We start from the raw sequence: 13,721 nt of genomic DNA, 5'->3' as shown, positions 1-13,721 counted from the left end.
TGTTCTATGCAGTCTTAGATTCTCCGGGTAGCTCGCTCGCAATGCGGCCCTGCAGCTGTTGGGCTTTACTATGTAGTGAATATGTAGGTGCCGCAAGCCAAAAGTAAATACGGGCTGAGAATCTCCACTTTATCACCTTGTTGATATTAGCCCAATGCAATGCAAGGCGCTCGCAACGTTTGGTTGATTTAATTGTTTTGACTGAATTCCGAGATGGCTGGTTTCCGCGAATTCCGTTGCGCTAAGATTGTTGTATTTTGTCTTTAGGATATGCTAGTCTGTGCAACGTTGACTTCGAAAGGTGTATGGGTGAATCGAGATACTTAAATGGGCGGTTCGACGTGATGGTTACCTATTTCCCCATCTATATACATATCTTAGGACCTTCTCGGTTGTCTCGTATTATAAGATTTTTTTTTTTAAAAAACAAAACACTTTCTATTATACCTTTTCTATACTATCGATTATAAATCTTTTCTAAATTTACAAAGATATAGCCTTTGAAATTGTTTTTCCTTTATAAGTCTCAATTGATCATTATCCCTTAAATTCTACATTTTAAAGGCGGTTAATCTTGAATATGGATGATATCCAAGACCGCAAGCGTCGTCGGTCTCGCTCTCCATCAGTAGATGTTGAGAAAAGAGCGACCAAAATTACGAAACAAGATGTCGAAGAAGCTCCCCAGCCCCTCAAACGAACCAGATCTGACTCGGTCAGGGATACTGACGATCGATCTAAAAGATTGCGTCAGGGTTCTTGGGACCTCGATTTGGATCTCAGTTCCGTAAGTCTCTCAACTACTACTTTGTATATCTATATCTACCGGTCTATCTAACAATTGATTATGATGTAGGGGATTAACCAACTCAAAGGAGCTGCCGGTTTATTGACTCCACCAGATGGCCCCAGTATTGAGTATGCGGGCTGCTTCGTTTTCAACCCATATTTTGCAGCTTATGGAATCGACGGCACCCTTGTCGCTCTGACACAGGAAGCGATAGCCCATTTGGCTCCATCCATGATAGCAGCACCTGAACCATCTGCTATGCAACCCACCCCAGAAGCAACACCAGGAGAATTACAGAATAACCCCCTGGAGAATGCCTCCCATAACTCAAATCAACAAAATCTTGGTCCTTCAATTGATATAAAAAATCTTGTAGTTATAGGCGACATCAACGCCTATGGCCTCGTCCCAGGAAAACTAGAGGTCTACCATAATGTTACCGCTCAACAACCCTACGCCGAGATATTCAGACCAAAGACCTCCTCTTTCTCCCTCGGAGCTTTCTTTCCGAGTATGAAGGGATATTCTATCGATTCAATCGAACTCGAAAACGTCACTTTCTCCTATCTGGCTTATGAGGTTGACCAATTCGAACTCACAGGAGTTTATTTGAAATCTGATGTAATTTTCAAAGGCGCTCTCCAACCAGTCTCAGACTTCCTTCATGAATACTTTGGTCAAGAGAATCCTTCAATCCACTTTTCTACGTACATCGGCGCCGCTAGAGATTGGGGTTCTTTTCCTTCGGTCAATCAATTGGTATTAACCGGATCCATCGAACACATGTCTGCCAAACTCTTCGATTTCCTAGAGTTCACGCGCGTCGGCGTCGAACTTCTCATGGACTCTAAAACCGATCTCGCCCGGCGAACTACGAGATGGGAATTTGGCTACGGTTTTTTCGGGGATCTTAATATCAGCGTTGTAGGATCCCTGGTGCCGTTACAATGTCATTACCATCTTCGAAAGTTTTCCCAAAGTTATTTGTTGTCAGTAACTCTGAGGGACGATGAATGGAAAGAAGTCTTTGGTATCAAGGGGTTGAATCTTTCTTCTGTCCATTTTCAAGCCATGATCAGTACCGCGACAAAGAATACAGCATTCAAACTCAGAGTCGAAGCTGACATGCAATGGCGACAGACCACCATTCCGGTTGCGGGTACGTATGGATCAGACGAATATTCTCTGGAAGCATACATCGGTAATCTGTCACTTCACGATGTTGGAGAATTATTCCAACAGATGATGGATGCAGAGCTCGATATATTTGACCACGATGTCGTGCTTCAATCGATGTACATCAATATTTCGAAGGACGGGTTTGTTCTAGCCGGCACCGTTATTATCAACGGCCACTCTAGCGCTAACGCAAAAGTCGCATTTAAAAAAGATGGAATCAGTATATCTGGTGGTGTTAGTGATATGTCCTTCAAGGGGATTGATATCCATAAAGCGGAGTTAGACATTTTCATTGGAACAAAGAGTCAGAACAGCTCTGAGCGAGAAACCAAATTCGCTATTATGGGAGATGTCTCATTCGCCGGTATTGATCTCCGAGTTGGCGTCTACACGAAGAAACCCGGTGACGGCAAAGAGTTACAATGGGCTATATATGGCGAGGCGCAAGGAGATCTGAAAACGAGTAGACTGTGTCCTGAGCTCGAGGGAACTTTCCTCGACATTTCGCTAAATGGTCTTGCTCTCATGGCTTCAAATCACGAGGATAGTGGTGGCAAGTACAATACTCGCGGGTATCCGCTTGCCAAAGGAATTCAATTCTGCGCTAGGATAGCTGAAATCCCGGCGCTCAAGACGATCCTGGGAACGAACGTTGAAGGAACAATCCTTAGAGCGAGTTATAACAACGGTGCCTTCTCGCTAGGCCTTATACTCCCCGGTGAAAGAACAATGACTTTCACCCCGGATCTTTATACTGGTCCAGTATCGTTTTATATTCAAACAGGAGGGGGTATAAAGCTGGGTTTGCAAGCAGAGTTCACTATCAAACTCAAGGAACAAGATCCGCTGAGATTTGATCTTGGTATTAAAGCCGGTGTTGAGGATGCTTCAGGGTATGGAGAAATGGTGGAAGGTTGCAAATGGGTCAACCCGTGCGGAGTAGGAAAGAATGTTGTCATTAGCGGATGTGCCGTCGATATCGGCATTGTCTATACCACTTTCGCTATAAGCGGTATACCGGGAAGGATCGGATTGAAGGGTCGAATTGACATTGGCGAGAAGCAGGTGGGGGGTGCGATGTTAGTGAGCCAGACTTCTGAACAGCTTTTGGCTTTCACTGAGAAGGATTTGGGTGTCGTCGACTTGGTCAAGTTTGCGTCTGTGATAATCGAGAAAGAGCTACCACGACCAGATAACTTCTTGCACATCACGGACTTTGATCTTTATTTATCTTCTGGAGCAACAATCGCCAACACGTACTACCCTCGGGGGGTGAGCTTGAAAGGTGACATGCTCATCCTTGGCAAAAGAGCACAGTTTGACTGTAAAATTGGTTCTGAAGTCAAAATCATGGCGACGATTGAATCCTTCTCCATCGGGCCTCTCAAAGTCACAGGAGCAGCAAATAAAGACCCTATAGTTGATGCCGAAATATCATCTACCGCCCAAAGAGTCTATATTGATGGAGCAGTTTCGGTTTGGGGGGCGTCCGCAGCAATACATTTGAATGCTGATTTCCATCCATCCCCAAAATTCGACTTTGCAATCCAATTGAAATTATCTGATCTTTTCCTGGTTCAGTTACAAGCTAGAATGACTGGCAATGTCAACTATAAGGATCTCAAGACTTTTGAGAATGCAGATTTTGCAGTATATGCTAAATTAGAACAGCATATCGTCCAGCATATAACGCAACAATTGGAACAGCAAATCAATTGTACACAACAAGGTCTAAAAGGCAGTTTTGATAGTGTCAAGAAGAGACTTGACGAACAAGAAAAGAACTTCCAGGAAGGATGTCAAATCGCTACTGAGAAACTGGCCGCTGCTCAGACTACCTGGAATGAAAAACGTAAATTAGTTGAGGGAGCCCGAGATAGCGCAAAGGAATACTTGGAAAGTGAAAAGAGAGAACTCCAGAAAGCAGTCGATGATGCAGAAAGAACTTGGAAGACACTCTGCTCAGATGCGAAAAATAAGCTTGATAAGGTTAAGAGTGAAGCAGATGCCGCTGTTGATCTGCTAAAAGCGAACCTCAAACTGGTAGAGAAAGAAAGCGACGAAGCCATCCGTATAGCACAAAATCTGCTTCAAAATGAAATAGAATACTTCGACCGGGTATTCGGTGCCGCGGCCGACAAATTGAAAACGGCACGGGAGGCTGTGGAGAAATTTCAAAGGGCAGTCGACAGCATTGAAGATGAACTTAATCGTAAAATCCGACAGTTGGATAACGCCAATGTTTTGGACAAGGTTGGAATTGCAGTACAGATTGCTGCCTTGCATACTGGGAGGGCGTCTGCGTTGGGGCCCTTGACGGCTGCCCAGGGTGCCCTCCTAGGTATTGAGGAGGGAATTAGGTTGACAGGGTTCTGGGCTGCCAAAGCCGGAATTACTGCGGCGGAGGTGGCCCTGAAAAGTGCGCAAGATGCTAAGAATTTGCCTCTTTCAGCACTTAGTGAGGGCCTAGATATGGCACTTATTTTTCATAAGAACAACATTGACGTCGCTGAGGAGGCGCTTACTTGCGCCGAGAAGTTCAGCGACGAGTTGAAATTATTCGATGCTGCTCGTGCGGCTTTGGACATTGGTTGTCCATTAGCGCAAAGCTCGCTCGATGTTGCAGAGGCGGCTGTGAAAGGACTCGGTAACTGTATGGAATTCCTGGCATTTGAACTTGCGAAGAAAGCCCTTGCATTCGCGGAGAGTAATACTACGGAGCTGAACCTGGCAAGATACGCGTGTAAGGCCGCAGAGGATGTCGCAAATCTCGGTTTAGATATAGTAAAATGGGGTATTAGTCATGCAGGAAAGCTAATTGATATTAACAAAATTGAGTTTGAGGGCTCGTTGAAGAGCTTGATAGCGGATGGGCCACCATTGCGGGTATTAATCCAGGGTGTGCTATGCGGGGGACAATTCGCCGTTGAGATAATCTGGCAGCCTCATTTCAATCTGGTGGCCTTTATCAAGGCTTTGTTCGACCGTTTATGGGAAATGATTAAGAGTGGAGCCAGGGTTGTCGAGAATTGGGCGAAGGAAGGGGGGTCTTCCCAGAATGAACCCCTGGACACGAAGCTATACGAAAACACCAAATATATTATTACCAACGTTGCAACTGGTACCGCTATCGACTTCTCAGGTACGGATGGTAGTTCAATTTCCGGTTGGAGTATGCATGGTTGGAGAACTCAACAAGTGAGTGGTTGATTCTCAAAGCGATTCTCGGATATTCGGTTTACGTGATTTAATGATTGAAAACATTGACCATATTAGTGGACCCTTGAATCCTATGAAGACCACTGGCGAATCCGCAACGTCGAAAGCGGTCGTTATTTAGCCCCTAGTGAACCATTCGAGAAGATTAACGGCGGAACCAGGATCATTAGTAGTACCGAGCCGGCCAATTGGAACTTAGGCACGCATATAGTAGATGGTTCGAAGGTAGCTCATCGGTGAGTATTTGACCAGACTTTCAGGAATACCTCTTAATACTTCTATTGCTAATCTTGTTATTCTCGTACAGAATGTTTGTACCAGATTACAGCCCGGCGATTAATATGGATCTGTGGGGAGCGGACTCCGCTGATGGGACTGAGATTAAGCTGTGGAGTATGGCGGATGCGAGAAACCAGCTGTGGTATTTCTCCAAGGGTTAGTCTTTATGCTTCTAAAATCCGATTCGGTAATTATCAATTGAACAATGCAATGCTAACTTTCTTCTCCTTCAGTATAATTTTGGCCACCTATCCAGGTACTATATAATATACGGTTATCTATATATATAAATCTCGATATTTATGCATTTGGGTGGAGTTTAATTTTTATATTTTATTTTAGCTATGGCATATATATATCATTTAATCACATGATGCATTTGTGTACTTACACATATATTCTCCTCTTTGGAATCTATATTATACTGTGATCAATCGTAAATATAACTTTGTCCAAATAATATAAACATCATATGGCGATAGAAACTAGACTATGGCGATAGTATTTTTGCGTTGTCTGTTGCAGTTTGAAGTGGGGGTAAAGTCCGGGCCGAGACAAATGTTAGTTAGCAGAACAAGGGTAAGTCCGGTTTATGCCTCAGTCCGGGAATGAATCGGGTCGCCGAAGCTAATTCTGGCTGGTCATTACGGTACAGGATCTTATCTGATCCTGTAACAGGTTCGGTCCTTCTCTTTCCAGCTGTCCTTCCGAAAAAAATCCAATCTGATAACAAATTCTCTCCCTCGCTCGGTCTCTCCCAATTATTCTCTCTTCTTTCTTCTCTCTTCCCTTCATCCGCTTCACATTCTCTCACCGACTCTCTCTCTCTCTTTCTCTTTCTCTTTTTCTACTATACCATCTCCCCCAGACTATATCATTACTACCGTCATCATGATCTCTAGACGTGCTTTGCAGGTATTTTCTCTTTTTTCCCCTCTTCCGATTGAGTTCCCCCACGTGGGGCTGCCTCATCGATTGTCCCGATTCAATCCAATTCAACACACACTAACTCTCGGCCCGAATGCAATCCATATAGACGGCCCTCCGTTCCGGCGTCAGACCCCAGGTCGCTGCCGTTCCTACTGTCGCCGCTCGCAGTAAGTTTCTTCTATCAATTCATTTGAATTAAATCTTTATCATGGTGTTTTTATTGATTGAGGGAAATAGCATACGCCACTGTCCCCACCACCGTCAATGAGGACCTTCTCAAGCCAACCAAGTACGGCGGCAAGTACGTCGTCACTTTAATACCAGGTACATACCTACTTCTTCTTGTAGTATATCATCATTATGGATTTTTGTTTATCTAATTGAGTGTAGGTGACGGTATTGGTATCGAAACTGCCGACGCTGTTAGAACAGTCTTCAAGGCCGACAACGTCCCAGTCGAATTTGAACAGATCGATGTCTCCGGTCTCGAGGAAGGCAAGAAGAATGCCGACGTTCTCTTCAAGGAGTGCATTGCCTCCCTAAAGAGGAATAAGGTCGGTCTTAAGGGTATTTCCTCCTCCTCCTTTTTATTTTGGGTTTGTTGTTTATACTAATTGAGTAATATCATAGGTATTGTCTACACACCCGTTGACCGTACCGGCCACGCTTCCTTCAACGTCGCTCTCCGTCAAGAACTCGACATCTATGCCTCCGTCGTCCTCATCAAGAACATCCCAGGTCTCCAGACCCGTCACCAAAATGTCGACTTCTGCCTCATCCGTGAGAACACCGAGGGTGAATACTCCGGTCTCGAGCACCAATCCGTCCCAGGAGTCGTCGAGTCCCTCAAAATCATCACTCGTGCCAAGTCTGAACGTATCGCTCGTTTCGCATTCAACTTTGCTAAGGCCAATGGAAGGAAGAAGGTTACTGTCATCCACAAGGCAAACATTATGAAGCTCGGTGACGGTCTTTTCAGGTCTACTTTCCAGAGAGTCGCTGAAGAATACCCTTCTCTTATTACCAACGACTTGATCGTTGATAATGCTTCCATGCAGGCTGTCTCCAAGCCTCAACAGTTCGATGTTTTGGTCATGCCAAACTTGTACGGTGGTATTTTGTCGAATATCGGTGCCGGACTTGTCGGTGGTCCAGGTGTCGTTCCTGGATGCAACATGGGACGCGAACATGCCGTTTTCGAACCAGGTTGCAGACACGTTGGTTTGGATATCAAGGGACAGGGACGTGCCAATCCTACAGCTATGTTGTTGAGCGGTGCTATGATGTTGAGACATTTGGGACTTGACCAGCACGCTGGAAGAATCTCGCAGGCTGTTTACAACGTTATTGCTGAGGGGTGAGTAAAAATATCCTAATTTGTAACTTTTTTTTCTCTAGAGAAGAGCGCTAACAAAGATGTTTTTGGGAATACAGCAAAGTCAAGACGCACGATATGCACGGAACCAACAGCACCGGCGAATTCACAAACGAGGTTTTGCGCAAGATGGATGAGCTTGCTTAGGAAAAGCTAGACCCGAGTCCATTCCCTGATCTCACGAACCTTAGTCCGTTAAACAACTTGAGAAGGTTGCCTTCGGTGCAACATTTTGGTGGGATGTAGAGAGACCATAAGTAGGAGAAGAGGCTTCCATGGAAGAAAAGATGGGCGACCGTGGCAAAGATTAAACCTTTGAAGATCGAGAGAGAGCAATGCGCGAGTCGTAAGACGCAGGTTTCTTTACCCCGTCTCTTCCACCTTTTCCTTCCAATTCACTTTTTTGTTATTCAATTCACAGTGTAGATAGATATTGGTATGGCGGGGTGCTTTTCCGGGTACCGCGCTACTTTTTTTGTGTCAATGTGATTTCAAACTTTTTTTTTTTTTTTAAATGGTCAGGCTGGCCTTTGATCTTCCATCTGATAAGAAGTATAGATCTATGACGTCATTGTTGGATAAAAGTAGTAGAACACAATAGACACAGCTGACAACACAAGTCCATTCCCAGTAACCTACCTAGCTACGGGTTTCTAGAACTAAAAGGATCTTTCTTTCCTCCTCTTTCCCTCTTTCCTTTTCATTCCAACTTCTTCTTTTCCTCTCTTTTGTCTCTTTTCTCCTCTTCTTCCACTTTCCTTGTTACAACAGCCATTTCTATTGGGATCCAAGTAAATTATTCCTTCTACCACTCAACAATCACTTTCTAGATCTCCTGTTCACAGCATGACAGCCTTACTCTCTTTCCCCTCCCTTCTTCCGTTCTACAACTCCTAAATTTCACTTTATATTAAGCCTCCCATTAAACTCATCATCGAACCTCTCATCGATGATGGATACCATGGGTTGGTTGTTGCATTTCTCTCTAAACACCCCTTTGCAGATGGTTCTTATATATATGACTTCTCTCTAGACAAAAAAAGACGACCTTAGCAATACCACCATCGAGACCCGTGATGCATTCTAAGTTGAGAGCTTCGAAGCTATAAAGTTATATACTTTGAATAGCTAACTTTGAATACAGGCTACCAGCAATACTCCCGATGATTATGGTGCCACTTTGGCTCATCGAACAGAATAGCAGGGAAATAATGAAAATTTTAATATCAGATGCCAACTAAAATGCTTATCACTCCGTGTTTTCCAGAGAAAACAGATGATAATATAATCTGAAAAACCTTGGAATAGGTATGAGCACTGAGGAGAAAAGCTTTCATATTCAAGAAGGCTAGAATGGAAGCTGTGAAGCGGCACTATTCTGATATGTGTCTAAGCTCTTGCTTTGGTCATCAGATATGATCGAAGGTGAAGATTTAGAGGCGATGAAGTCAATATTTATCTCCAATTCCTGGTGCCTTATAGTGGGTTAATCGGATTTCCCTTTGGGTTAGACGGTATGTATATTTGCTGATTAGTTGAATCTTTTCAATACAGACAGATGGACTTGAGATTTATTTTGGTGGATTACCACTTCTATATCTATCATATATGAACAACTTCTTCAAAAGATCATCACTGTGTGTGGCATGTAAAGGTCCTTCTTCTTCCACCTCAGAATTTTCTTCTTATGCATTTATCTACCCTCAGCAGTTACCCCAGCCCCCAAATACGGCAGCGAATTCATCTTGGCTATTACACTTAGCTATGCATATATGCGAGATTTCGCAAACAAAGCCTCGGCCGGATGGTTTTCAAGGAGGAGTTATCTTACTATCGGGATCGCGATTTTATATGTAAAGCCATAGGTCGATTCTTGATACTCTATGGATAAGAGCACTTCATCTGCTTCGGCAGAAGCCAAACCTCGTCCGTCGCCAGATATATCGATTCTTTTCTACAGATACCGGCGTGCGTAGATTTTTAATATTTAAGCAAGGATTCGGTCGATTTCTCGAGTACTTATCAAATCAACAATGAAATGATCGAACACAAATTATGTGTGTTCAGATTTATTTTCTGAATTATACATATAAATATATACTTACTTAAGTACATAAGGGTACTGCTGGTCTAGCCGGACCCAGGATCGATATTATATATAGCCAGGCTTTACTCCACGGAGAGAAACGGATATTTATGATGGAAGAAACGAATATCATCTTCTATCTTACAACGTTTTACTTTATAAAGAGCATTCCGGTGGATATGAGAGTTAGACCTTATTCTCGTGCTTTTGTCTTGAAACGCATTCTTTACTCAAGAGTTCGGAGCTCCCACGGATGAAAAATGTTCAATTATATCTTACATACATCTTATATCACTTTTTGAGGCGGGGGTCCAGGAAGCGCAAAAGATATGAACTGATCCTTAAGCTCCTAGGATCGATCGATATCACGCCGGTGAGTGATGAACTGTATCGCCCTATATGCCCTGCTTTAAATTCCCAAGTGGAAGAGGGTAATTAAGTAAACAAAAGTTTGTTATGCAGAAGAAAATGTCATGAGTCCCTTCCTTCCTTCCCTCATTCTTAATTACTCATTGGACTGGACTAGACCTCCGAATTAATTGCAAATTGATCGGAATATACAAATTGGCTACTCGGGTGTACATGTTCATATAAAAAACCCGAATAAATCGGAGTTGAGGTGGGCTAGCAATGGTGAAGGTCGTTGGAATAGTTTGACACTGCACTGCATGCACTCGACTCAGCGGTGGTGGTCGTATATTGCTGGCCAACTACTAAGCCCCCAAGATAGATGGGGTGCTGTGGGGCTGGAATCAATCACATTCTTGAACCAGCTGTTTTAGAACCCTGGACCAGATACCGAACACCGTGAACGTTGCAATTGAAAATGTCTAAGAACGTTTATGATTGGCTTCAATCCCTTAATGCCGATAATTGGATTAATTGGTCAGAGATTGTCAAAGATATATGTAAATTAGAGGGAAATCTTGGCTTCATTAACGGCACCGAAGCAAGGCCTCCTGGCGCAGGTACTAATACCGTCAAATAGGACACAAAAAGGGTCAAATCAACGGTTTGATTAAATCCAAAGTTAATGCCAATAGAAAGGCTATGATTTGCTCGAAGAACAGAGACCCACTATAACCCGACCGACAAGACCCAATGTCTTACGGAAGACTTTCGACAGCTGTACCAAACTGTCTCGCAACTTCAAAAATGAAACTTTATGTCCGAGACTACCCTAGACCCATCAATTCGAGGAAATGAGGAATTTCAAAATACCGAGTACTCGAGCACGGATTCGGCACACCAATTGAGGATTAAATTAAAGGTCACATCTAGGAAGTAGAAAACGAGGATACAGTGACGGAAAATATTCTACGATCAGAAGAATCAGTTAGTAGAAAGAGGCGACTATTCGCCAGAGACCAGGAATTTCCAACATGCCCTATGTTCTAGCAATGTCCGAATATCCTATCCTCAGTGATTCAATATTTACCGACGTACAATATGACGATTTCCCAGAGTTTGTTTGCGCAGCTCACAGCGATTTTCAGGGAAACCTAAGCTATGCAAGCTTTGTTTCTCTGTACTCGATTTCTAGTCTTAACCCTGGATGTATCCCCGATCGAATCTCCCTTTTGAATCGGTTCCGGAAGAATGAGTTCACGCATAGCTTTTATATAATTGTTCGTAGGGAAATTGTCAAAAGCCGAGTCATTCGAACCTCTGCGGTTTAGGGTGTCAAAACTTAAGGATTACCAAAATCAAACGCATGAAAACTTGGGCGTAATCAACCGCCTTAGTGGTGGTAGGCCCTCGAAAACAATATGAAGGACAGAAACCGAAGATATACCTAAGTAGGTATATATATTTCTTTCCCTAATCTCAAAGAACCGGCGAAGAACACTATATCACAGCGAAATATTATTGCTCCCGACAATTAATGGACAATTCACTATGTAATGCCTTGAGTTCGGAGAATAGGTAGTTACCCTTGTGAGAATTAGCAGTTCAGTCGCATGAAGAAACAAATATTAAGTAAAGGTGTCAGGTATCTCGAAGAAGGACAAGGGATCGATATATCTTCCCTATGTACGGATGCGCATCATTGCACATCCGAAACCTTTCGTCATAAATTCCTCTGTCCATTCTTACTACATGAGTGTATTTCAGCTCGATGAAAATATACAGATATAGATACCACGGCTGCCAGGTAGACACCTTTCAAGAAAATCCCTGCGACTCGATGAAATATTAACTCCTAATTTTTGGTGAATACGACCACTAATACTCCAACAAGAGAGATATAACATAAGTTGTTTGGAGGTAGAGAGGGGTTCTAGTCGTACCCAAGGCTCCGGCCTGTCAAAACAGCTACATCTAGATCTATCTCAACCCCAATGAGTCCCCCCATGGCTATGCATAGTGCGACTTCACAATATTAAAGCTATTTCACCTCTCTCAAATCCAAGTCACCGAAATTGTGGCGATAAAATAAGCGCCTCTGATGCAAGCGAAAGAATTGTCATGGCTCTTTTACCAGATTTAAGTATTTATCTATTCTAAAAGCTCAGATTGCCTGATGCTCACTTCGATTTGGACTTAGAACCCGAGAAAGGGAGCTAAGAAGCGCATGAAAAGCAAGGCTTGCACCCGGATAATACTCAAAAATGAATTGGAGTTTAAATTTATAAATATAATCGTATCTATATCTACGATTCGACGAAGCCTAGGGGCGGCTGCGGCGGGAAAACACGAATTCAATTTGGCCAATTGGCCTGAATCTTTCAACCTTCTAATTCTTTGCTTAAAATAACACGATCTAACTGTCATGAGCTTGGGTTATACTAACTTTATCTATCTCGTGTACAGTCATCCTGCAAAACCTACCAGCAAACACCAGAGACCAAAGAGTGACACAGATACTATTTAAGTCTTATGACGGGGCTCGGTACTATATATTCCGAGTCTGGTTTCTAAATATACTGGGCAAAAGCTTTATGAATATATATATTTCAGGCATGCCCTCTATATCAAGAGTGGGACAGGAATATTTAAAGAATATAACATATCAATACGGGTCTAGGGTACCGTTCTAGATTGGACACCAAAGGATCTCCCTACAACCCATGAGTCTTTAGTCTACAAAGCTAGTGAAGATACCCTGTCCTGTGGTCCACATATGACTTAAATTAAGTTAATCGGCTCCCCGGCTCCCAATGTTTCAATGGAGTCACCTATAACACTTTTGATAATTTTAAACCCAATACCGAGTGAAGAGCCCAGATCGTCTAGATCTCAACCCTTCTCAGTGGTCGCTCCCAGATTTTCTATAGATCTAGGGCGAACTTAGTCTTGTTCGTGAAACATAGCATTCGAATTTATCTCCTCGAGTATAATAGGACTAAATGGGCCCCGTCGAAAATACATATGTACCACCGCAATCATTTAAATATGGTACCTGTAGAAAAAAACCGCCGAAGATCGAGGAAATGCGACAAATTGAACTGTATCAATCCTCAGTATATATACATAAGAACTGTCGGAAGTTTCATCCGTAGGAAATATATAACCCTGTTCCACGAAAGTATTTCATGGGTATTCCAAATCTAGTTCTCTTATCGATGTCACACTCCCTTCTCTCTCTCGCCGGCTCCATGCCGGCCATGAATCCCTAGACATTTGACGCGGTGTCACGCTGATGAATGATCATTCAGTTTTCAACTACTAAGACTATAACCTAAAGGAGATATGATTTATCTATACAGCCTTCTCAGTTAAACCTAGATCTCGACGAGGACATACTAGTTCTAGACTTCGCTGTCTGGTAGACTTCTAACAGTTTATCGACTTACTATTTGAACTCTCCGTTGTTATTCTTATTTCTAAGTCGATTTCGCTTTGAAACAATCAATAAAATA

General features: G+C 43.0%; 2 protein-coding genes across 2 annotated transcripts; both read left to right on the top strand.

Annotated features, from left to right (window-relative positions):
- Positions 1 to 580: 580 nt before the first annotated feature.
- AOL_s00054g942 (uncharacterized protein) lies at positions 581 to 5,628 on the top strand (the record flags this gene model as incomplete). The annotated part of the gene is made up of 4 exons (XM_011122258.1): positions 581 to 787; positions 857 to 5,167; positions 5,246 to 5,424; positions 5,496 to 5,628. The coding sequence occupies 4 exons, from the start codon at positions 581 to 583 to the stop codon at positions 5,626 to 5,628; spliced, it is 4,830 nt and encodes a 1,609-aa protein (XP_011120560.1).
- A 730-nt stretch (positions 5,629 to 6,358) lies between these two features.
- Positions 6,359 to 7,919, top strand: AOL_s00054g941 (uncharacterized protein; the record flags this gene model as incomplete). The annotated part of the gene is made up of 6 exons (XM_011122257.1): positions 6,359 to 6,382; positions 6,504 to 6,564; positions 6,635 to 6,721; positions 6,788 to 6,964; positions 7,028 to 7,754; positions 7,832 to 7,919. The coding sequence occupies 6 exons, from the start codon at positions 6,359 to 6,361 to the stop codon at positions 7,917 to 7,919; spliced, it is 1,164 nt and encodes a 387-aa protein (XP_011120559.1).
- Positions 7,920 to 13,721: the final 5,802 nt, after the last annotated feature.

Source organism: Orbilia oligospora (genome assembly GCF_000225545.1).
Source record: "Orbilia oligospora ATCC 24927 unplaced genomic scaffold scaffold00054, whole genome shotgun sequence".
In the NCBI taxonomy this organism is placed as follows: domain Eukaryota; kingdom Fungi; phylum Ascomycota; class Orbiliomycetes; order Orbiliales; family Orbiliaceae; genus Orbilia; species Orbilia oligospora.
This window is presented reverse-complemented; position numbering and strand designations above follow the sequence as displayed.